Genomic DNA, 25,112 nt, shown 5'->3' on the forward strand with positions numbered 1-25,112 from the left:
GGCCCTTTGTGACTCTTGGGTAGCATCCTGGCTCTTGGGCTGGGTGCAGGGTGAGCGGGAGCTGGATGGACAGACTGACATGTGTTCTCCTTGGTCTAGGGAGCTGCTGCCTCACCACCTGGGCCCCCGGTGATGCACTCAGGTAGGCCTTGGCTTTGGCACAGCCTCGGGACAAGGGACGTGGGGTCACAGTGGCTGCAGTCACAGCCCAGCCAGAAAGTCTGTGCCAGATAAGACAGCAGGGGATCAGTGGGAGGAGGGTGCAGCGGGGAGGGGTGACAGTGGACAGCAGGGCGGCAGTGTGCAGCCGGGCTGAGCCCTGGCTGGGGTGCGATGGGGCCAGGCAGCGAGTTGAGGACAAGGTGGCCAAGTGTGGCCAGCCTGCCCGGGACAGTGCGTGGTCAGAGCGGGCAGGGTCAGCACTGGCCTGGAGCTGCAGTCTTTAAGAGGGAGGCTTGTCCTGCAGGTGACAGAGAACAGAGGTGATGATGCTCTGGGGACCCAGGAGTGGGCAGGGGCATCGGTGACCTTGGTGGGAGGAAGCCCAGGCAGGGAGCCAAGGGGAGACGCGGGGTCCCCTTGGAGAAGCCCCGTTAAGAGGTGACGGCTGGCAGATGCTGGCTCTGACCCAGGGGAAGGCCTGGGAATCTGCGAGAGGCTGCAAGTCGGGGGAGGTTGGCCTCGGGTGGCGTGGCTGGAGGTCAGCGGAGTACAGGCCTCCTCCAGCCTGGGGCGGGATCTTTTTATTTCCTCTTCAGAGGCGCATGGTGCCTGTTTGGGGCTAGACCCCGTGGGCCAAGCAAAGCCCAGGCCCGTTCAGAGTGGAGGGCGCAGGAAGGAAAGGGCAAGGCCATGGGCATGCAGGGTCGGACGGGGGCCACAGGAAAGCCCCATGCCGGCCAGCCTAGGGTTCCCTGGGTCAGGATGGGGCCCTGAGGACCACTCCCTGATGACACTGGGCAGCAGGCAGCCTGCCCAGATGGTCCTGGATGCCTCCTGCCTGCTGTCCACCCACCCCTCCCCCTTTTACCCAGGCAGGGTGCATGTTCCAGGGAACAGGCAGGGGACAGGCGTCAGGATCTACTGGAGGACGAGGAACCTTTCCTCTGGGGTGGGGGCCCTGGGGGAGGAGGGGTCCTGGGTCTGGTGGGAGCAGAGATGAATCAGACCCAGGACAGCGTGGCCAGAGAGCGGTGATGGGTGAGACACCCAGTGTGGTCGGGCCGGGTCTGCCGTGTGGCCAGGGAGAGGTCAGGACAGACCCACCCGATCTCTGCTTGGCCCAGAGAGTATTCGAGACAGCTCCCGAGATGCTGGCAGGAGGCTCAGTCTGAAGGATCAGGGAGGGAGATGGGAGGTAAAGGGGAGCCTGGGGGAGCCAGGGCTGGGGAGCAGCCACCAGAGGGGCGCCCCTGCCCCCGCAGATGCTGCTAGAGGCCAAGGCGGGACGGAGCAGCCTTCCTGTGCTGCCTGGTGTGACCCTGGAGATGCTGGGCTGCCCAGAACCCTCCACCCCCTCTCCTGCTTCCACTGTGGAAAATGCGGATCCAGCCCTAACACTAGCTGCTGAGCCACGGGGAGCTTGTCCACATGACCTCAGGTCAAGCCACAGCCCTCCTTTCAGCTTTCAGGAGGCCGGGCCTCCTTCCTAGACTCCCCTCAGACCCCGTCTCAGCCCTGATGGGCTCTCCCAGCTTCAACCAGGCCTTCCCGCCCCCCGGTCCCCAGCTTCACCCCTCAGCGTGTGCCCCCTTCTCCAGGCAGCCTGCCCAGATTTCCCCTGGACCCCCGGTCTAGGTGCCTCCCCGGGCACCTCTGCCTGTCATCTCGGGTTACACGGGAGCGGGTCTGTGTCCAGCAGAAGCCTTCCTCCTTCCATCCCTGTCGCCGCAGGTCAGCCCCGGGTACAGCCCGCTCTGGCTGCTGTCCCCACCCCCAGCTTTGGCCGTTCCCACCAGGCTGGCTGACTTGGGAACACAGGGTCTCTCTGGCCTCAGTCTCCCCACTGAACAAGGAGGACCCCCTCTGGCCTTGCTGGGGCGGTAAAGGGATGAGGGGACAGGCTTCTGTGCAGGTGCGGGCCTCCAGAAGGTGGTGCCCGCAGTGGTGCCCTGTGCCAGGACATGGCAGCGAGTGGGGTAGGGTCTGCCCACTGAGGCCCTTTGGGCTGGTTGGCTCTCTAGTGCCCGGTGCCGGCAGAGCCAGGACCCTCCCGGGCTCAGCTCCCCCAGACCTGTGGGCAGGTGGCCAGAGACAGGCTGTCCTGTGGGAGCTTCAACCCCCCACCTGATCCCACCCCCCTCCTGAATCCTCCCTCCCGGAATCCCACTCCCCCCAAATCCCACCCCCACCAGAATCCCAGCCCCTGAATCCCTTGGGGCCGGGAGCTGGCCAGGTGGATTTGTGCGAGTCCTTAGGCCTGGCTGTGTCGCGAGATGGGCCCTCAGGGAGGAGGGAGGAACTGGGCTCTTGCCCTCTGATGTGGCTCTGGCTCCCCACCCCATGTGGTTCGGCTACTGGCGAATGGCCAGGCAGGGTCTTGACCCCGGTCTCCTGCAGCCGGGGTCCTTCCCTGTGGGACACCACGGCCCAACAGGCAGAGCTCTTGGGAAGATGGGGAAAGGCGGATCGGGTGTGTATCCAGGCACTCTGGGTCCCCACCCCTGCTCCTGTTGCACCTGCCCGGAGCCCCGTTGGTGTTTGCTGAGTGAAACCATCGACTTCTAGGAAATGGGGCAGGCAGGGGGCAGTTTCTTGGATGGGGGAGGGGACTTGAAGTGCCTGGGGCCACTCTTGGGGAGGTGTCACAGCGGATGGAAGTGTGGGCCTGCGCTCAGGGAACGATGCTCTGTGGGGACTCACCGGTCCAAAGAGAGTCCCTGAAGCAGATGGGGTGAGCCGGGAGGACAGCTGACGGGGAGGGACGGGGCGTGGACAGGGCAGGGGCATCCTGCCTGGGAGGGGCAGGGCACCCGGGAGACAAGGAGGAAGTGGCCGGGAGGGATGTTTGAGGGTGGGCGGCCAGGGGCTGAAGATAGACGTGTGTCCAGCGGGCCATAGGGGGCATCCCTGATCAGCCCGCTGTGGGGGGCAGGGGCACCCCGGTCAGGGAGGGACGTGGGTGGGGTGGGAAAAGATGGCCAGGAAAACGGGGGAGTTGGGGAGGCTCCCCAGGCCCTGGAGAGGAGGAGGGCGGGACGCGTGAGGGGTGGGCAGTGGGGAGCTCTTTCCCAAACAGTCTAGGGGGTCAGCTCAGCCTCGGCCACTGCCTGGGGACTCACAGCCCCTCTCCCCGCAGGACCTGAGAGGCCGTGCAGTGAGGCGCCCACATATGTGAACGTCCCCGCCAGCCCTTCCCCCACAAGGCAGCTGCACTACTTGGGCCTGCAGCTCCAGGAGGCTGGCGCAGGCATCCGAGGTGGGTCCACAGGGGCCTTGAGCACTGGGCGCATCGGCCCTGGACCAGGGGCTCGCGGGCACCCCCTCACAGCCCCGAAGCCGGTGCTCAGGCCCTGGCCGATGCGCGGGGTGGGTGCGCCCCCGCCGGCTCACCTGGGGCTGCTCGCAGGGGCCGGTGCTTCCCGCTACGCGCAGATCGACATCGTGGCCACAGAGGCGGCGCACAGGGCGGGGGCCCTGCACGCGCAGGCCCGGGAGGAGCGGCTGCCGGCGCTGGAGCAGAGGCGGAAGGGGACCCCGCGGTGAGGCGGCCGGACTACGACGCGACCCGTCGGCTCGAGGGAGCGGCCCCGCAGCACCTCTGCTGCGTCCCGGCGGTCAGGCTCCGAGCCGAGGGTGGGCGCGCTGCCCGGGCCCGGGGCGGGCGTCGGGGAGGGTGGACGGCCCCGGGACGCTCCTCTGACACCTGCTCTGGTCCCCAGGCCGGCGGGAGGTGCCGCCTGGACAGGTGTCGGGCGGCTCCAGGTGGCCCTGAGGCGGCGTCTGGCGAGCAGTCTCCGGTCCTGGGATGCGACCTGCCCGCACCTTCCCTGGAGGCGGCGGCCCGGTGACGACGATGTGTCCCAACCAAACGCATGTCCCCAACCACGGGGGACCCGGCCAGGCCCCACCACGTGGCGCCCTCTGCAGGGCCCCTGCTGTCCCCTCTGGGTCACTGCTGCCCTGCGCCTGGATGGCGTGGCCCTCGCGCGCTCAGCTGACTGCCCGCTTCTTGGGACCCATTTAGTTAGTTATGTAAATGGTTTAAAATCACTCGTGTTCCACTGTCGACCTGGCCAGTTATTTCCTAAGGGTGAGGGCTCGTGCCACGTGCCTCTGGACACACGGAGGGACTCCTGGTGGCTGGGTGGGGCTCTCCCTGTGGCCTTGGTGGGTCTTAGGGCATTTCCAGGGCTCAGCGGGCCGGTGGGCTGGTCCCCGCTCCACTGGCCAATGGGAGTCTGGATGCTGGGAAGTTCCTGGAGTTGGCGGTGGGCTTCCTGTCCTGGCCAAGCTGGGCTGTCCCACCTGGGTCTCGGAGATGAGATGGGGCCCTGCTCTGCCTGGTGGGGATCCCGACCAGGGCCCACGCAGACCCATCCCTCCCTGCCTCCTGCCGTGATCCCAGCCCGGACCCAGCGAGCCGTGGTTAGCCTGCCCGTGGGGAGCCCAAGTGGCTGCACCCCACACCTCCTCCTCCTGGCGGTGGGTCCCTCAGGCTGGTGGGGCTAGAACTTCAGTCCCCCTCCCCTGCCAAGCCTGTGGCGGCAAAGTGCCTAGTGGGATGCAAAGGCCCCGGGGCTGCTCAACAAACAGGTCCAGTTTTCACACGCCCTGGATGGGACTCCAGGGTAGCAGGCTTCCCTTTTAAGGCACAAGTGGGAGCAAAGCGTGGCCAGTGCACCCCAGTCCGGGGCTTCAGCTGTGTCAGGGTTCCCTCGGGTGGGAGGGGGGCTGACCTCCATGCCCTGGGCAGGCTGCATGCACCTGCTTGGGGACAGGCAACTAGGGGTCCCGGGCCTTACCAGTGACCTTGAGTGGCTGGCGTCTGGGGTCTCCTATTTTCCAAATAAGATGAGCCTGCTGAGTTTTCATGAAGCTAACACAGGGCCATGGATGTGTGGGGCATCCAGGAAGGGTCTCCACGCCCTGCTCCGGCCCTGTGGGTAGCCGAGGGGTCTCCTGGGCAGCATCCACCTGCAGCAACATGGTCATGGGAAGCAGAGCAGTTCCCAGCGGGGTCAGCCAGGCCTGGCCAAGGGCACCACGAGAGGGGCAGTCGGGGAGCTGGGAGTCTGTGGAGGGGCTATGGAGCACAAATGCCAAGGGCAGGGGTTTGTCCTGATGTATAATGGCTGCCCTCTGGCCAGCGAGGTTCAGGGGTGCTAGAGCTAAGCCAGCTAGGGCGGCCACACAGGGCCAAGTGGGGACCAGACAACTGCCTGCCCTTCCTCCAGAGCTGTGAGGGGCGGCTAGCCAGCACTTGGTGGCCAAGTCCACGGGGGTCACCTCGGCAAAGCTGTTGCAACCACCAGGGGTGAGGCCCATGGGCCACTGTGTGGTCATGGAAGGAGGTCTCAGGGACCCTGGACCTCAACACAAGTCTGGGAAGGGCTCCCCACCTTTGCTGAGAGGGAAGGGGCATCCCTGGCCCAGCACCCCTGCAGTGACACCCCCATCACTGCCCTTCCCACTCCCCTCATGTCCTGTCATGCCCTGTGCCCTCAGATCCCCAGGCTGGACCCTCCTCAGGCCAGAGCTGGCCTAAGGGAGACTGTGCAGGGCACTGGACACAGATCCGGCAGAGAGGTGCCCTGGAGGCTGGGGGGCCTCCAGTGCTGTGCTGGGCTTAGCGTCTTAATTCTGGGATATCAGTGTCAGACAGAACACCTTATTGTTTTATTGAGGTTTAATTGACAAATTATATTAGTTTTTGGTGTACAGCGTAACGATTCTATATTCGTATATATTGTGAAATGACCACCACAGTAAGTCTAGTTAACACCCACCACCTCACAGAGTTACGGACTGTGATGAGAACTCTGAAGACCAACTTTCCATCAGCTGTCAATACACACTACAGTATTGTTAACTAGAGTTGCCATGTTGTACATTACATCCTGTGACTTAGTTTATAATCGGAAGTTTGTGCCTTTTGACCCCCTTCATCGCATCGTCCACTCCCTACCTTCTGCCTCTGGCAACCACACATCTGTTCTCTGTATCAGTTCAGTTTTTTTTTTTTTAAGATTCCACATACATGTGAGATCATATATTCGTCTTTCTGTCTTATTTCACTTAGCACAATGCCCTCTAGGTACATCCATGTTGTCACAAATGGCAGGGTTCCATTTTTTTAATGGCTGAGTAACATTCCATTGTATGTATGTACCACATCTTCTATCCATTCATCCATCGATGGGCGCTTCAGTTGCTTCTGTATCTTGGCAATCGTAAATAATGCTGGGATGAACACAGGGGTGCAGATATCTTTTTGAGTTAGTGTTTTCATTTCCTTCAGATAAATACCCAGAAGTGGAACTGCCTAGTCAACATTCGTTATCTGTTGCCTTTTTTTTTTTTTTCGGTATGTGGGCCTCTCAATGTTGTGGCCTCTCCCGTTGCGGAGCACAGGCTCCGGACGCGCAGGCTCTGGACACGCAGGCTCAACGGCCATGGCTCACAGGCCCAGCCGCTCCGCGGCATGTGGGATCTTCCCAGACCGGGGCACGAACCTGCGTCCCCTGCATCGGCAGGCGGACTCTCAACCACTGCGCCACCAGGGAAGCCCTCTGTTGCCTTTTTGATAATAGTCATTCTAATATGTGTGAGGTGATGTCTCTCTGTGGTCTAGATTTGCATTTCCCTAATGATTAGTGACGATGGAATTCCCTGGTGGTCCAGTGGTTAGGACTCTGCGCTTCCACTGCAGGGGGCACGGGTTCAATCCCTGGTCAGGGAACTAAGATCCTGCATGCCTCGAGGCGTGACCAAAAATAGGAAAACCAACAAAAATCAAAAAACAAAACTTAATGATTAGTGATGTTGAGCACCTTTTCATGTATCTGTGGGCCACTTGTATGTCTTTTTTGAGAAAATGTCTATTCAGGTCCTCTGCCCACTTGTAACTGGATTGTTTGTTTTTTTGCTACTGAGTTGTATGAGTTCTTTATATATTTTGGATATTAACTCATTATCGGATATGTGGTTCACAAATATTTTCTCCCATTCCGTAGGTTCCCTTTTCATTTTGTTGATGGTGTCCTTTGCTGTGCAGAAGCTTTTTAGTTTGATGTAGTTCCACTTATTTATTTTTGCTTTTGTTGCCTTTGCTTTTGGTGTCAGATCCAAAAAATCATCGCCAAGACCAATGTCAGGTAGCTTACTGTTTTCTTTTAGGAGTTTTATGGGTTCAAGTCTTACGTTTTTTAATCCATTTTGAGTTAAATTTTGTACATGGTGTAAGATAGTGGTCCAGTTTTCCCCACACCATTTATTGAAGAGACTGTCCTTTCCCCATTGTATATTCTTGGCTTCTCTGTTGTAAATTAACTGACCACATAAGTGTGGGTTTATTTCTGGTCTATTCTGTTCCATTGATCTATGTGTCTGTTTTATGCCAATACCATATTGTTTTGATTACTATAGGTTTGTAATATAGTTTGAAATCACAGAGCATGAATCCTCCAGCTTTGTCTTTCTTTCTCAAGAGTGACTTGGCAATTTGGGGTCTTTTGTGTTTCCATAAAGAGTTTAGGATTGTTCTGTTTCTGTGAAAAACGTCATTGGAATTTTTAGAGGATTGCACTGAATCTATAGATTGCTTTGGGTAGTATGGGCATTTAAACAATATTAATTCTTCCAATCCATGAGCATGGAATATCTTTCCATTTATTTGTGTCTTCCTCAGTTTCCTTCATCAATGTCTTACAGTTTTCAGTGTACAGGACTTTCACCTCCTTGGTTAAACTTATTCCTAGGTATTTTATTCTCTTTGATGCAATTATAAATGGGACTATTTTCTTCATTTCTCTGATAGTTTACTTTCACTGTATATAGAAACACAACAGATTTCTGTATATTAATTTTGTACCCTGCAACTTTACTGAATTCCTTTATCAGTTCTAAGTGTTTGGATGTAGTCTTTAGTTTTTTCTATGTATAATTTCATGTCATCTGCAAGAAGTGAGTTTTACTTCTTCCTTTCCAATTTGGATGCCTTTTCTTTTTCTTGCCAAATTGCTGTGGCTAGGACTGCCAATACTATGTTGAATAGAAGTGAAAGTGGGTATCCTTGTCTTGTTCCTGATTTTAGAGCAAAAGCTTCAGCTTTTCACTGCTGAGTATGATGTTAGCTGTGGGCTTTATTATGTTGAGGACACCTTATCTTGAAAAAACACATTAGAAATAACTGCCCATCAACAGGGACCTCATTAAAGCACCTGAGAGAAACCCAGGGGAGGAAAGTGAGGTGCTTGGGAGGCAGCAGCTCCACCCCTGCAATGAATGTTCACCACAGTCATTTCAAACTGATGTTACATACAAAACTGAAAACTCAAGTGTCCATCAACAGACTGGAGTAAAAACAAAGTGTGATACACCCCCATAACGGAATACTACGTAGCAATGAAAAGGAACAAATTCCTGCTAGACATTGTTGAATCTCACCAGCACATCTACTAGAAGCCAAACATACACACACACACACACACACACACAAACTCAACAGACACACCGACAGACACAGACACATCCCCCCACTATAACTGCATGTTTATGAAGTTTGCACAGGGAAATCCAACCTTACTAAAAGAGAGTGGTTTCTTAGTCCACCTGGACCACTGTAACAGAAAACCATAGACTGGGGGCTTAAACAGCATACGTTTACTTTCAGTTCTGGAGCTCCGAAGTCCAGGATCATGCTGTGGAGGCTTGGTGTCTGGTAGGGCCAGCTTCCTGGTTCTGTGTCCTCACAGTGGAAGGGGGTGAGGGAGTTCTGGGGTCTCTCTTATAAGGGCACTGACCCTGTTCACGAGGACCCCAATCTCATGACCTAATCACCTCCCAAAGATCCCACCTCCAGGTACCATCACCTTGGGGATTAGGTTCCAATATACAGATTTGGGAACATGCGCAAGTGGTTAGCTCTAGGAAAGAGGAGTGCTGGGGAAGGGGGTCCTGGGGAGTCCGGGGCCCTGCGCTTCTTGAGCAGGGGTGGGGCCCCAGCACTTGTGGGAGAGCTCACTGAGCCACAGGCATATGTCTGTGCACTCACACGAACACCCCTTTACTTCGAAGTGATTGTTTAGAAGCTACAATCGAACAGCGCAGCCACTGCCCCTGAATCGAGTGGCTTCCGCCTCACCCATCTCCTCCAGGGCCAGAGCGATGACAAACCACAGTAAAGTCCCCTCCGTTTCCCTTGCACACGTCTGAAGCCAGGAGTTGCCTCTAGGCAGTCGGCTCCTCTGAGGGTAAACCGAGTCGAGGGTCACCCCTTTCGACTCCACGTCCTGGGCCAACTTTGCACTGCCCCCCAGTGTGAGCCTGGCTGGGCCGTGCGTGCACACGGGGGACCCAGTGCCTGAGCACGTGGCTGAGAGCTCTGAGCTCCCAGGAGCAGCCTGGAAGCCGGGCACTGAGTCCTCCCTTGGGCCCAACAGGTGTCTCAGTGCAGTTGCCCCAGCCCTGCCTGAAGCCTGGCCAGGGCTGTGAGGCACACAACAGCCAGTCGGGCCGGTAGCAGACATAACATGAAGGCCCAGGTTAGGGTTACCTCCTGTGCTGGACAGGCCTGGCGCCGGGCCAAGCGACCCACGGAGGAACGAGGCTGCACCCAAGCTGTCATGGGGCCACCTCCCCACTCGTGTTCATGGTGCTCTGACATAGGCCTGGCATGTTACCCTTGGCTTTTCTTGTAAGAACAGCTAACGGGTATCTGCACTTGGCAGGTCCCAGGGCTGAAGCTGAGATCAGACGTGGCCAAGGTGGGAACACAGCACCAGGTGGATCCTCTTGGAACCACGCGTGCTGTGGACCCAACCCTGAGCTGGTCCCTCTCGCTGGACATGGAGCCCCGTGGGCTGTCGGGCTCTTGCCAACCCTGACCTGCATGGCCAGGAGCTCAGGTCAGAGGCCAGGGCACCGTCCCCTCTGCCCTGCCATCTCTACCCCGTAACTACAGCGCCAGACCAGAGAGGGCCCAGCCAAGCCCACCAGCCCCTCCTCCATCTCACGCCACAGAGGTTGTCGGGGGGAAGGGGTGGAAGAAGGGCCTTGGAGCTGGCACAGCAGCCTGGAGCCGCTCACCTCACCTGAGACTGAAGTCCCCTGGCCCAGCAGACACAGTGAGATGGAACCCAGTGACGCCTCAATGACCTCAAGGTTTAATTAAATACTGCAATGTATTTGTAAGGACTTCTGTACATAGCATTTCCAGTGGCAGATTTTTAAGATTTTGATGCAAACTGTGACCTTGTAGCATAGGGGACAAGCACTCCACGGGCAGCTGGGAACTGCATTCTCAACAGAGGTGATGGCTGGCTGTGCTGAGGGCACGGGGCCGCCAGCAGGGGGTGGGCGGGGCGGGATCATGGGGCTCCTCCTCCCGGCCCGCGGCATTATCCTTCCTGCTCAGGCCCCTCGTGGCCAGTCCCCCTCGCGCCCTCCCTGAGGTTCTGCTGGTGACAAGCCACCCCTGAGCACCCAGGCCCGTCTTCAGGAGCCTCAGGCAGCTGGCGCCTCCTCCGTGCCGCCAGCCAGGCTCTGGGGCCTCAGAGCTCGTTGTGGCGAGCCCTGGAGATGCGGCTGGACAGGTCCTGCAGATGCTTCTTTACCTGCGGGGACAGCACGGTGAACAAGTTAGCAGATCTGCTCATGACCCGAGACACGCAGCCTGTTGCTGAGAACTCTCAGCTCGGTGATCCTGCTGTCCAAGTACCTACCCATCGAGAGCTGATCATAAATAAATCATAAAGGCAGCTCGTTAACCACAAACTGCCCCCAAGGAACATCAAGAATAGCTAGAAGCAGAAGAGCGAGGAATAGCGCTGCTTCTGCTCTCCACCCCCTCATCCTCATTTCTGCTTTCATTGATTTGGGCCCATTTTCATTTGCTTCTTTTGTTTGTTTGTTTTTTGCGGTACGTGGGCCTCTCACTGCTGTGGCTTCTCCCGTTGCGGAGCACAGGCTCCGGACGCGCAGGCTCAGCGGCCATAGCTCACGGGCCCAGCCGCTCCGCGGCATGTGGGATCTTCCCGGACCGGGGCACGAACCCGTGTCCCCTGCATAGGCAGGCGGACTCCCAACCACTGAGCCACCAGGGAAGCCGCTCGTTTGCTTCTTGATGAGTCTGGATAAAGGTTTATCAGTTTTGTTTGTCTTTCCAAAGAACCAGCTCTTAATTTCATTGATCTTTTCTATTTTTTTTTTTTAAGTCTTTATTTCTGTTCTGATCCTCCTGATTCCTTTCCTTCTACTAACTTTGGGTTTTGTCTGTTCTTTTTCTTATTCAACTGTAAGGTTAGGTTGTTTATTCGAGATTCTTACTTCCTGAGGTAGATCTGCATTGCAATAAACTTCCCTCTTTTTTTTGCTGTGTCCTCTAGGTTTGGGAAAGTTGTCTTTTTGCTTGCCTTCAGGTATTTTTAAATTTCTTTCTTCATTTCTTCAGCGACCCACTGATTGTTGAGTAGTGTACTGTTTAGCCTCTATGTGTTTGTGTTTTTTGGAGTTTTTTTTTTCTTGTAGTTTATTTCTAGTCTCAATCTCTTGTGTTAGAAAAGATGCTTGATATGATTTTCTTCTATTCACTGAGGCTTGTTCTGTGGTCCAGCATGTGATCTGTCCTGGAGAATGTTCTGTGTGCACTTGAGAAGGATGTGCATTCTGCTTTTGGATGGAATGCTCTATAAATATCTATAGCGTTCATCTGGTCTAATGCGTCGCTTAAGGCCTGTGTTTCCTTCCTGATCTTCTGTCTGGATGATCTGTCCATTGATGTAAGGGGGGTGGTAAAGTCCCCCACTATTATTGCTACTGTCAACTTCTCCCTTTATGTCTGTTCATATTTGCTTTATGTGTTTAGTTGCTCCTATGTTGGGTGCATTTACATTTAAACAATTGTTACGTCGTCTTCTCGGATTGATCCCTTTGTGTAATGTCTACCTTTGTCTCCTGTTACAATCTTTGTTTTCAAGTCTATTTTGTCTGGTGTGAGTACTGCTGTCCTGGCTTTGATTTCCATTTGTGTGGAATACCCTTTTCCACCCGCTCACTTTCAGTCTGCACGCCTCTAGGTCTGAGGTGAGGCTCCTGCCGGCAGCACACGTATGGGGCTCACGTAGATGTCCTATGGGGCCCAACACCACGGTCCCCTCCTGTCACCAGAGCTTCATGATCTGGGGGGTGACCCCATGGGCTGCAGGGGGCCTGTGTGTTGTGGCGGGCTGCCTACGGTACGTCATTTCAAAAGCAGCAAATGGAGACCCTGACTCGTCCGCGGCTCCTGCTTGTCCTTGTCACACGATGGTGGGTGCTGCCGCGGCAGCCCGAGGACCTGGGCTCTGCTCTTTCTGTTCCTAGTTCACACAGAGCCCCACAGGCTGGTGCTGCCGGCCTTCCGCACAGGAGCCTGGGCCAGGCGGGGAACTGGGGAGGTCTCCTCCGGCAGCTCCGGTGCTCACGGCACATCAGAGTCCCTTCTCCACGGTCGGGGAAGCCAGGAGCACCGGCTTCCTCTTCATCCCCGCTGTGCAGTCCGTCACGGTGTCATCTGCAGGTGGACGCCCCACGAGGGGTGCCTGGCTTCCCCCTGCTCGGCTCTGCCAAACACAGGAAAGAATCCACACGTCCCCTTCCTTCTCGGTACTTTGGTCTTCTTTCACTTTTTAAGTTTCGTTCATTTTTGAATAGATAACACATCCCTGCGCAAAAGGCACAAAGGAGGCTCCCTCCAGGGCCCAGCTCCTGTTTTGAATTTCCCGGGCGTCTGTGGCGACGGACCAAGCTCGCGCTGCTGGCTCCACGGAGGGCCCACGCCGCCTGCCCCTCTTTTTCTCACTTAACTTGACCAGAGGCTCGGCTGCAGACGGGCCCTCACGTCTTAGTGCCTGGAAAGTGCCTGGATTTGTGGGTTCACCATGAATGACCAAGGGAGGGCAGGCAGCGGCCCTGCTGGTGCTTCAGTCTCGATGTCCTGCACACCTGAGCACTGTCTGGAGTTCACACGTCACCCCATAACGGAGCCAGCGCCCCCATTTAGGGTATTGGCAAGCCCCACTGAGCCGCACTCACGTGAGGAGCGCCCCGCACGGGACCCCTGCCGCTGCTCCGGAGCCAAGTATGGTCTCCTCGCGCCCCGGGCCAAACGCTTGGGAAACTGCTGGCTCCCGCGTCCACTCAGGAGCCTCCAAAGCCACATGGGCAGCTCCCAAGACCTTCAGAACCAGTGACAGGCCACATATTTGGGGGGCCAGGACGCCAGTGGTGCGGCTGGAAGAGCCCAGCTCCAGCCCTGGCTGCCCGCCCGCCTGCCCACTCGCGTGTGTGCGCCTCTTCCCTACTCACCCGGTTCAGAGCCCGGCCCTAAACAGACCCAGAGGCAGGTGGGGGTGGGGAGGCCTGGGCAACCCCTGTCCCCCCGGCCCCCTGCAGCTGACCCCCTTCAGGGCTATGCAGCCCCCCGGCAGGAGCAGCTGCATGGCTGCTCCCACCAAGCTCCACGAGGGCGAGACAATCCCCTCCCCTCTGCAGAGGGGAAGCCGAGACCCAGGGAGGGGAGGCCGGGGGGCCCGGAGGCCGGCACGCTGGCGCTGACGGAACTGTCACGTGCCCGTTCCCGCGGAGGCCGGGCTGGCAGCCGCACACCCACCTTGTAGCCCAGCTCCTTGGTCTTCTCCTCCAACATGGCGTACCGTTCCTTGTTCCGGCTGACGTGCTCCTGGTCCCCAAAGCTTTCCACGTGTTTCAGTTTTTGATGAGAAATTTCCAGCTGCTTCTGGTAGTGGTTATGCTTTTCAATTTTGGCTTCAAAGTGCTTAAGCTCTTCCTAGAATAATGTTTAAACAACTGAATTACCCCAACATGCTCTTACTACCACCCTAGGGTTCCTGATGGAATTTCACGGCTGCTTCAGGAGAACACCCAGGGAAGGTGGCTGCACACTTAAGTTTTGTTTATTTTTGAATAGATAACACATCCCTGTGCAAAAGGCACAAAGGAGGCAGGCCAGGGCCGGGGCTCCCCCACTCTGAAGGCTGCACACCCTGCACCCATTCCCATGCAGCCCGCCCAGGGCAGCTCCGGGGGCCGAGGACGGCAGACTCCGCCCTCCCGGCTGCCGTGCGATCATGAAGCAGCACACATGGAAATCAGGTGAGCAGCCCTTCTCTCTAAAGGGACCCACCAGAACCTGACTGCCTTCAGGGGACAAGGGTCGCAACCCTATGCGCTCCCTCCCCACTCCCAGTGACCCCTCACCCTCTAGGTAAATGGCACCTGCCAGGCATCCGGTCCCCTCTGGCCCTGACCCCATATCCAGCCTGACATGTGGCGCTTGAGCCCTGCACTGTCCCCCATCCTCTCCATCCCCCAGGCCTCTAGGCTCCCCCAACCCCAGCGCAGGTGGGCCTCCAGGCCCGACCCCTAGACTCCCCCAGACCCCCCAGGGGTTCCTCCAGGCCCACGTGAAGATGCCTGCTGAACGTGTCGGCCATCTTAACTCCCCAGGCCCCGGGCAGGTTCCCCTCACCCTGCACTCCTGTCCAAGGAGACGGAAGCTTCACGCCCACGGGCCTGTGCCCTTCCTTGATCCCTGACCCCCTGCCCTGTGGCAGCTTTGCCACGGCAGAACCCACGTGGAGGCAATGCCCAGGTGACCCAAAGACCCTTCCTCCCTCTGGGCCGAGCACCGTGGCCCTGTAGGGTCCTACTGGCTCCCCCTCCAAATACCTGTCAATGCGCTCGTCCCACAAGCCCTGGCTCGTGCCCAGTGCACCCAAAGCTGAGCAGATGGCCTGAAGCCACACTGTCTGTTCACTGGAGGCCAGCTTTGTCCCACACGGCCTGCCAACCGGGGCAGCGGAGGGACACAGAGGGCAGGGAGAGAGAATGTTCCCGTGAAAACACTGATCTGCTAGGACTAAAGAAGAGGACCTTCCCCACATCATCAGAAAGTTCACTGGGAGAGATGCCGCCACAGCCCGTGGCTGAGAGACCATCCCTACCCGGAAGGCCTCCAGCTCCTTCTCGGTGAAGTTGGCTGACTGGGCCATGTCCCACAGGTCCAGCACCCGAGGCTCCTCGAACCCTGCAAAGGAGCAAAGGCAGGCTCGGTGACCTGCACGGCGGCAGCCTGGGATGCCCGGGGCCACACAGGCCACCTGCACAGTGCACGGTGCTGTGCGCAGCCGTCCTCTGGAAGCAGACCGAGCACGCCTTCCACACTCGTTCAGTCTGCGGTTCCTGGGACCCGCTGAGTGGGGCCTCGGCAATGCCCTCACCGGCCCCTGGTCAAGCGCTGCTGCCTGGGGGCGCAGGAGCCCTTGCGCGAGCAAGCAGGAGTGCTCAGGGGGCGGGGGGGGTGAGGTTCAGACTGTGGGTCCCCCTACCCACAGTTCCAGGCCGAGGCTCAGGCGCTGCCTGTCCCTGTAGCTCTGAAGCAAAGTAAACCAAATGGAAGGGACCCCGTGACTTCAGCCACCACTCCCGAGAGCACGCGGCAAGGGTGCGGGCTTGTCACCCACCTCCCTCCCACGGCTGGAGGTGGGTGGGAGCAAGTGGCCATGGTGGCCCGCCCAGCAGTCATCTCACCAGCTGTCCCACCTCCCCACCGGCGGACCGTCCCTGCTGCCTGGGGCCCTGGGGCGCTGCTGGAAGGACTCGGCAGGCCAGCAACGGGGGCCGGCTAGATGCAGCCCTGGGAAGGGAGGGGCCGAGGCACAGCACCAGTTGCCCCGCTCCTCTGCACGGCCAGGCCCTTGGGGTCCCTGTTCCATGGCAGTTCAGCAGATCAGCACAGCGGGTCCACACGGTGGTCTGGTCCCCTCGCCATGGCAGGTGGGCGAGCCCAGCAGGGCAGAGTCGTGCCCTGGGGCACCCGGGCCATGCGGAGGAGCAGGGAGCCCACCTCGCGTCCCTGCTGCACCCCTGCGTCGACAGCAGCACCCGCCATGTGGCCAGTGCTCAGGGAACAGGCCGGAGAAGGAACGGACGGGTGACAGAAGATGGTGCAAAGAGCGCCTGGCCGACTTCCTGCAAGCCTGCATCAGGCTTGAGCCGCGGACTCCCGCGGGAGACGCGCACAGAGGCCCAGGCCATCCTCCAGGGGGCGGCACCCAGCGAGGAGCTCCGGCCTCGGCCCGAGCAGCGAGCCCAATGTGCGGGGCGGCGGGCCACCGTGAGGGTCAAAGGACGCTGTGAGGCCAGAAATAAAGGTGCGTGCACCTTCCAGGAGAGAGAAAGCAGCCCAGGTGTGGCCCTGGGAGCGGAGGGGCTGGAGGGGCTCTGCTGCCGTCACCCGGGCCGCCGGGCGGTGGGGTGCAGGGCTCACCGGCCTGGTCGCCGTAGCCCTGATGGCTGACTCTCCGCAGGCGGTCGAAGCCCTGGCTGATGTCCCGCAGCTTGTCCTTCAGCTCGGCGTGGCCCACCTGTAGTGCGTCCTCCTTGACGCGGCTCACGTCCACGGGGCTGATGAGGTTTTCGTGGATTTCTGCAGGAGCCAGAGGCAGGAGGCCGTGAGGACCCGGCCCTGAGCCGCCTGCGGAGCTCCGTCTAGATGTCGTGGAGCCGCCACAGCCGCAGGCCCACCCCCGCTGACTCTCTCAGGGTGGGTCCCGAGCCCCCCACAAGTCCCCCTAAGTCACGCCAGCGGTGACAGGAGAGGTGGCCCGTGTCACCGCAGAACGGGTTCATCTGAACCCACGCTCACAGACGTGCGTGGGCATCCCGACGGGCTCCTAAACGCTGAGATAGCAGGGAGGCCTGACAGCACGGCACTGCCCCCAACCCCCCAGCAGCTCTGTCTGGAATGCTCTGGAGCCAGGGCCGCCTGCGGGGGCACCTTCAGTCCTGCTCAGGGTCTCAAGCAGGACGTTGTACTCCTGGACCTTCTCTTTGTGATGCTGGAGCTCCCGCCACAGCTTGTCCAGTTCTTCACTGGAGAACTTCCCAGAGGTCTTCGCCTGGAAGGAAAGCCACCTCCAGTGAACACCCCCGTGGGCTGTCCTCACCTGTCCACACCTCGGGGCCCCCGACAGGCCGCACCCACCTGTCCACACCTCGGGGTCCCCCTGTAGGCCGAGCCCACCTGTCCACACCTCGGGGTGCACCCTGCCCGCCATGCCCACCTGGGGTTAGTTACACGGGTGCCCCTGTGGATCACTCCCGCACGTCAGGCAGGACCCTTGCTCCTGGGTGGAGTACTCAGGCCCAGGTCTCGGCCTTTACCCCCCTTCACTAGGGGACGCAGGGGCAGGAAACCAAAAGTCAAGGCCCGACGCCTCCAAGGCGGAGGGCAGCGCCGAGGGTACCTTGTGCCACAGCTTCTCCAGCCGGGGGTCCTCCAGGCTGTGGTCGTCAGGGCCGTGGCTGATGAAGTTGCTGCTCACAGCCCGGGCGTCCTTCCTCCCGTCCAGACCGTACTTGGCCAGGATGACTAGGAGGGCATGGGAGGGGGTCGAGGCCGCGGTCTGGGGGCCGCCCCTCCACCGCCCACCCAGCTCTCCTGCCCACTCGGGACCCAGCGGAAGGAGCGTGAACAAACCCGGGGATCCCGCTCCAGCAACGCCCCCTGCACACAGTGGCGGCCTCGGGGCTCCCGCCGTGCGCTTCCGGCCGATGCCTCCGTCCCCTGACCCGCGGGGGAGAGCGCGGTGTGGCAGGACGGGCTCAGCATCCCCGGGACTGCCTTTAGGACCAGCTTCAAGGGTTTGCAAAACCAAAACCCGCAGCCCGTTTGTGTCATGGGGCGAACTCCAGCGAGGGCGGGAGAGGACGACAGTCCACCGAATGGATGGGGCAGTGGCCAGGGGAGGCTCTTCCACGGCCCAAGTCATATTTTTATTTGCAGGAAAGATTTTCTACAAGGAGAAACCTCAGTTTCGGCAGCTTCCAGTGAAAAGGTAACAGCAGTAGCCAGGAGGGGACACTGACTCCAGCCTACTGCTGGCCGGTCACTGTGGGACAGCGACCAGGTGTCGTCTGTCCGTAGCGCCCAGGACAAAGCGCTGCCCATAGCCTCTGCGCCAGACAGGGGCCTGCGTCTCAGCACCATCGTCACCAACATGACGCCGGGGGTGCCTAGTGGACCCGGAAGCAGCACTCCTCAGCAGGGCCGGGCTGCTGGGTCTGCCAGGTCTGCCCTGGAGGACGCCCCTCCCAGCATCTCCTCCGCCCCACACCTACCTCCTGAGTTGGGAGTGGGCCTGCCCCACCCGCCCTGCTCTGAAGGACCGGGCGTCCTTCCTCCCATCTGCAGACAGTCCCCACTGTCCCCTCCAGGCCTCACCCGGGCCTCTCTGGATCCGGGCTTCCCTTTCCCCTGTGCTCCATCCCTGAGGTCCTCATCTGAGCAGTGGCCCACCTGACCCCTGACCCCCAGCACCTCCTCTGACAAGCGCTGGGCACAAGTGGTCCCCACAGGGGCCCCGGGGCCCACCCTCAGCTGAGCCAGCCCAGGGAGCACCCCGCTCAGCCTGACCTCGCCTCCTGGGGCTTCACTTCCCTGTCTACACTGCCTGTGCCTCAGCACCCACCCTGCCCAGAAGCTCAGCCCACTGGAAGCCTTGAGAGTGAGCTGTGAAGAGTGTGTGTTCCTGGTGTCCAGCCTGTGGTGCGGGTATCATGGGCAGGGGGCTGACCACCGGCCACCTCTCCCTGCCCCCCACCCTCCTCCATCTCCCAGCCCCGGGCCACCTGGATGCACTGGGAGCCCTAGATGCAGGGTGGGCCACAGGGGCCACAAGGCTCGGACCAGCGGGGGCCATGCTCTTCACACGGCCAGACCCTGGGAACATCCCCGCTTCCTCGTCCAGGTGACCGTGGACATCTGGCCATCCCAGCCGCCTCCCTGGACCAAGCAGCCCTGGTTGCTTGTGTGCTAACGCGGCCAGACGTTCTCGCCCTGGCCCTCCCTCCCACGTGCCAAGGGCCCGCACAGGCCAGTCCGGCAGCTGTGCCTGCCCACGGCTGAGGGTCACCTTGCCAGGGCCAGGCTCACGAGGACAGCCCCGGCTCTCGTCTTGCCCACAAACCAAGTCAGAGTAAGAAGCTGGGGCCCGAGCCTGGGCGACCGCTGCCCTTGGACTGAGAAGAGACATACCGTTGAGACTGCGGGCAAGCTTTGCCTCTGTCTCTCCGTCTTCATCCAGGCCTTCAGCCTTCAACTTCTTCCACTTGAACTCGTCCCGTTCTTGTATCTTCAGATCAGCATGGAGCTCGGACAACTTCAAAGGAGGAAGATCAAGCTGCGGGAGGAGAAAAGAGGACACGTGACCCCCAGCTGAATGATGACCAGCGACAGCCCGGGAGACACTGACCTCGGAGAGCAGACGCCAGAGATGGGCCAGGGTCCCAGGTGGCCAAAATCCTGCATGTGCTCCCGCACGAGAACCTCAAAGGGGCCTCTGACGGCAGCACGAAGACCACCGGCCCTTACACCCCGAGGCCGCTCTCCAGCCTCGTCAGATCCCTGGTCCCCAGGGAGCCGCCCGCCACCAGTGGCCTGAGTGTGCATGTGCTGGTGGCCCAGGGGCTCCTGTTGCATGACGCCTCACCTTCCCAGACGGGGCCCTGGGGAGGCTGCGAGTGCGGGGCTCCCCCCAGGTAGCCCTTGGGCGCATCGGCTCCCCGGATGGCTGTGCCACCCCAGGCAGGCGCTCCCCGCAGATAACAGGACAGTGGGCGGGGGCGCTGGGACCTGACCCCTGCACACCTTCCTGGCTGTCCACCTCCCCAGGCGCCAACGTCCGGGCCGGAGTCCCGAGCTGCAGACTGGTGCCCAGCAGCGTCCGAGGCTCTGCATCTCACAAGGGTGAGTCATGATCTGGTGCCAGCCTTCCTTTGAAACGTGGAGGCCTGCGGGCTCAGGGCTGGAGATGCCCTGGGTGACAGTGGTGCCCCCAACGGCAGGCACGGAGCCCAGGCAAAAAAGGCCACTCTCCGGACCCTTCTAACCTCCTTAACTTGAAGTTAAATGTTAATGGCTCACATGAAAAGAACCAGTTAATAGACACCAAATGCAAAGCAGGCTCTGTCAAATATTAAAGCAGAGTAAATCACCTACAACCATGAGACAAGCAGCTGGGCAGGAGGAAGCCGCTCATCAGCGGTGGTCGCCGCTGGGCCTGCATCCTGGACACCCTCGGCCCAAGGCTCAGGGTGAGCACAGCGCTCTCCGTGGAGCTGCTCTCAGCCAGGGGCCTCACAAGCCCAGCACCTTCTCCTCTGCCTCTGCAACTTTCACAGTCACCCTGCAGGCTGCTCGGGTAAACTGAGGCCCAGGGAGGTTAAGAACTGGCCCAGGACACATGGCGAAATGTCACTGGGTACTTTATCCTTTCTGCTGCTACCGTAAATGGGATTGTTTCATTAATTTCCTTTTCAGAGAGTTTGATGTTGGTGCACAGAAATGCAACCGAGGCTTGTATGTTGATTCCGTATCCTGTAACCACGGTGACTTTGTTAACTAGATCTAAGTTATTTCGTGAAGTCTTTAGGGTTTTCTGCATATAAGATCACATCATCTGCAAACAGGTACTTTTACCTCTTCCTTTCTGATTTGGATGACTTTTACTTCTTTTTTCTTCCCTAGCTGTTCTGACTAGAACTTCCACTACTACGTTGAATAGAAGTAATGACCTGATTTTTAAAAAAATAGGTGAAGACCTTGAATAAATATTGCTCCAAACACAACATACAAATGGCCAACAGGTACATGGAAAGATGCTCCACATCACGAATCATCGGGGAAATGCAAATCCAACCCCAATGAGGTACCGCCTCACACCCATTAGGATGGTTACTATGGGAAACAAACAGAAAACAACTGTTGGTGAGGATAAGAAAAGGGAACCCTCAGGCACTGCTGGTAGGAATGCAAATTGGTGCAGTCACTGTGGAGAACAGTACGGAGGTTCCTCAAAAATGAAGGCGAGAACTATCAATACACTGTGATCCAGCAAGCCCACTTCTGGGTATTTATCTGAAGGAACTGACATCAGGACCTTGAAGAAAGATCTGTGGTCCCATGCTCACTGCAGCACTATTCACAACAGCCAAGAGGGGATGGAAGGTGCGGGTCAAAGGGCACAAAGTCAGTTATGCAAGTCCCGAGGCTCAGTGCACAGCCCAACAGCCTCCACTATTTACACTGCATACTTATTATTTAAAAATTCGCTAAGAGGGTAGATCTACCTTAAGTTCTTATCACTCACACACACACACACACACAATAACTAGAGGGTGGGAGGGTACTCTGGGTGGTGATGGGTGTTTATGGCACAGATGGTGGTGATGGTTTCAGGGATGTACACTTACCTCCAAACTCATTAAACACGTACAGCTTTTTGGAGGTCAACCATACCTCAAAAACCGGTAAAAAACCAAACCAAAACAAAACAAAAAAACCAAAACAAGTCTCTGGGAACCAGCGTCCATGCAAGCCTCAGCCTCCAGCCACAGCTCTGCACTCTGACCTGAGATCCCTCTTGCTCACAGTGTCCCCAAAGTCCGCAAAGGAGCCCCGAGGACAGAACACAGCCCTGCCTTCCTCTGAGCTGCTGTAGGGACAGGAGTGCCTGGTGTACAGGTGACTCCTGGTCGCTCGGCCTGCCCTCCCTGAGTCCTCCCTGGAGCAGAGGATGTGGTGCCTGGGTGCAGAGAACAAGGCCGCACACAGGGACAGAGGGGTTAAGACATAATACACACACACAGCAACCCCGGGAGGGAGACGCCAACCAGACATCTCCACAGGGGCACCCCTCGGGACGACTTCCCATGGCTTCACCCACCCCCAAAGCTCCAAGGACAGCTCCGGCCCACCCCTGCTCAGGAGCCTTGCAACACCCCAGGAGAGGTCACAAGACTCACGAGGCTCTGGAAGTAACCCTGTGCCTGCCGTCTGGCCCACAGCTCTTCTAAAGCGCTTGGATCAAAAGGAACTGCACAATTTCACAGCAAGTCAAGACTGGAGATGCTGGGCTGTGATGAAGCAACACCAGTAGTTCCCTGGTCTGGTCTCACGGTGTGGAGGCCCCCTACCATGCCATCTGTGGACCAAGGCGGGATTTGCCCCCCACCCCCGTAGAAGGTGGGCTGGAAAGAGAGGGCGAGGCGGGCGCCTTCATCAGACTCCTCTCCCTCACCCTGGGTACACGCTAGGCATGACATGCTATGAGATCGTTTCATGTTTAGAAAACAAAGAAACACACTTGATGTTTTCAGAGAGCAAATTATCCAAAGCTGAGAACACTGGCACAGGTGTGCCAGGCACCCCACACCACCCTGGGCACCGGCAGTGCCCACCCTGGCCCGGCACCGCTTGAGGACTGCACAGCTCGCCACCCGGGACCAGCTCCGCCGCCGCCCTTGAAGCTTCTCAGCCTAGACCCGGGACAGGCCAGCTTGTATTCCGTGGGTCTGCCTACCCGCACGAGGCGTCCAGATGTGAGGAGGGACCCGGAAAATGCCATCAGGCATGGACCTCACCCTGGAAGGTCTGCACATTTCGTTCAGCAGAAAAGACTTGTACGTGCAATTGTAGAATTCAGGGCCAAGGGGCCCAGAAAGGTCATCTAGTCCAAGGCTCGTCCGTCCAAGGCTGGGGCAGGGTTGGGGTTCCTGGAGAACCAAGTCAGACTCCCTCGGACAGATGTGACCTGAGGCTGCCCAGGTCAGCAGTGGACTGAGCATGGGGGGGTGGCGGGTTCAGGCAGGTGCAGCTCGAGGGCAGGTGACGGCCAGGGGGTGTGAAGAGGCTGCCGAGGCTGGCAGATGCAAAGCGGCATCTGGACGGACAAGGCGGGGCTGACCAGGACAGCCCTGCAAGCAGAAGGGCTCAGGGCAGGTTCCTGGACACAAGATCCCCTTCCTCCAGGAAGCCCCCCTGCTTCTCCAGCCCAGAGTGCTCTCTCTCACCCGGGCAGGCTGCACACACACAGTGGGCCCTGACATCTGGGGCCCCAGCAGAATCCTCAGGGCCACTGGTCTGGGAACAGTGCTGGGCCTGGGGGCATCCACCCGCCCCTGCCTGCCCTGCAGTCTCCCTGCCACATCCCTTCCCCAGCCTTTACCCCTCCCCCCGCCTTTCTTTCCCACCGGTTTCTCCTCTCTTCCAAAACGTAGTCCTTACTTTGTTTTACTCTCCTTCTCAAGGACTCAGGAATGCTTAAAACTGGAAGACTGGATCTAATGAAGACGCTGAGGCCCAGAGGGTTGGGGGAAGTTTGTAAATACCCATTTCACTAAAAACAAACCCCACCTAACAAAGGAGAGGCCGTTATGTTAACGAGGAGGCCGCTGGTCCAGGTCACACCCCCAAGCAGCAAGCTGTAGTCCCAATTCTACCCCCAGGCGGAGTGGCCTTGGAGGCGCCCTTTGCCCTCTGGGCTTTGTTGCTTTCTCCTCTAAAATGAGGACGGTAGGATTTAGATTTAGTTCACTAGCGTCTTAAGTTTCAGGTGTTCTCCGCTCACCTCACCATATCCCCTCACCCGATTTAACAAGAACTGGCTTGCTTCTAGGACTTCTGTCCTTGGGCTTGTCTTCAGGCTCAGCATCACCTGTTTTTCTTGTTTCTCCACACAGAGAAATACAACGTAGGAGAAAAGGCAAAAACGTGCAAGGCAGGAGACCTGGGTCTGCCTGCAGGGAGGAATCTCGGCCTCAGCTGCAAAGCCGCCAGTTCAAACTGGCGGGGCAGCCCTTCTGCCCAGGCACCAAGGCCTCCCAAGTCTTCGCCTGTCATCACCAGGCCAGGGTCCCTCTTCCCGAAGGCGAAAGGCAAGGGGTACCCACACCTACATCTGCGGGCGGGTGTGAGGCTGTCAAAGGCTGAAGGCCCCGGCCCCGTAGACCCCCAAAGTTAGAGGAGACCCAGGCACCGGGGACCCCAGGATTAGAAGAGACCCCGGCCTGGGCTCCGCCGATCCCAGGATTAAAGGAAGCCCCTGTCCCACGGATCCCCGAAACTAGAGAAAGCCCCGGCCCTGCGGACCCCCGAGGTAGAGGAAGCCCCGGCCCCGCGGACCCCCGAGGTAGAGGGGCCCGGTCGCCGCTCACCCGCTGGGCCTTCTCCCACAGCTGGTTCAGCTTCTCCATGCGGAACTCCCCCCAGGGCTCGCGCTTCGAAGAAGGCTCGGGCTCATTCTTCTCCCGCGAGTACTTGCCGCCGTGGCCTGCCGCCGGCCACGGCCCGAGGAGCAGCAGCAGCAGTAGCAGCGGCGGCGGCCGGAGCTCACGCAGCCAGGTTCGAGCCCTCCGAGACGCCATCTTCCTCCTCCAGACGCGGAGACCCTGGCAGCTGCGGGAGGGAAAAGGCCCTAGCCCGGACCCGCCCACTAGGACCCGCCCACTAGGACCCGCCCCCAGGCCCCGCCGCACCGCCTCCTGGGAGTTGTAGTCTCTCCCCCGCGTGGCTGGTCCAAGAGAGGCGGCCGGCGGACTACAAGGCCCGGGGAGCCCTGCGGAGGCACGGAGGCGTTTCTTAGGCAACCACGCCGCGGCCTCATGACGGAGCTCCGACCCCGCAGCTCAGATTGATCGGAGCGCCCTTTCCCTTCGACTCCGTAGAAAGAGTAAACAGTTCAGAAATCGGGAGAGTGTTTGCTGCACCTTAGATTGTTTCTGTGTCATCTGCCTTGGTCTTGAGCCTTCCTTGTCATTATGGTCTCTGGAAGGTGGCCTCTGCTCGGCACTCCAGCGTCAGTGTCTCTGTCAGGAACCTAGACCCACCCAGCGCACTCCTTCACTTGTCAGAGGAAAACAGCGGAGGCCCAGGGAGCCCCAGGGGTCCTGGGCCTTCTGGCTCCCGTCTCCCCGAAGCTTTCCCCATGACCCAGGGAGCGCTGGCACCCCAACACTTGTCTTTGAACTGCATCCCGCTTATCTTCTATGCACTTGTTCTATATTAGAGATACTTGTGTACCTGTTTCCTTTCTTCCCACCTGCTGTTGTTT

General features: G+C 58.9%; 1 protein-coding gene across 1 annotated transcript; it reads right to left on the reverse strand.

Moving 5' to 3' along the window:
- Nucleotides 1–10,302: 10,302 nt before the first annotated feature.
- Nucleotides 10,303–24,426, reverse strand: LRPAP1 (LDL receptor related protein associated protein 1; the record flags this gene model as incomplete). Its single annotated transcript, XM_079703833.1, has 8 exons — nt 10,303–10,775; nt 13,811–13,987; nt 15,165–15,247; nt 16,490–16,648; nt 17,000–17,120; nt 17,469–17,593; nt 19,259–19,403; nt 24,217–24,426. 8 exons carry the CDS (start codon nt 24,424–24,426, stop codon nt 10,713–10,715), a joined length of 1,083 nt encoding a protein of 360 aa, XP_079559959.1. The 3' UTR covers nt 10,303–10,712.
- Between the last annotated feature and the right edge of the window lie 686 nt (nt 24,427–25,112).

Source organism: Hyperoodon ampullatus, assembly GCF_949752795.1.
Source record: "Hyperoodon ampullatus genome assembly, chromosome: 1".
Taxonomy (NCBI): domain Eukaryota; kingdom Metazoa; phylum Chordata; class Mammalia; order Artiodactyla; family Ziphiidae; genus Hyperoodon; species Hyperoodon ampullatus.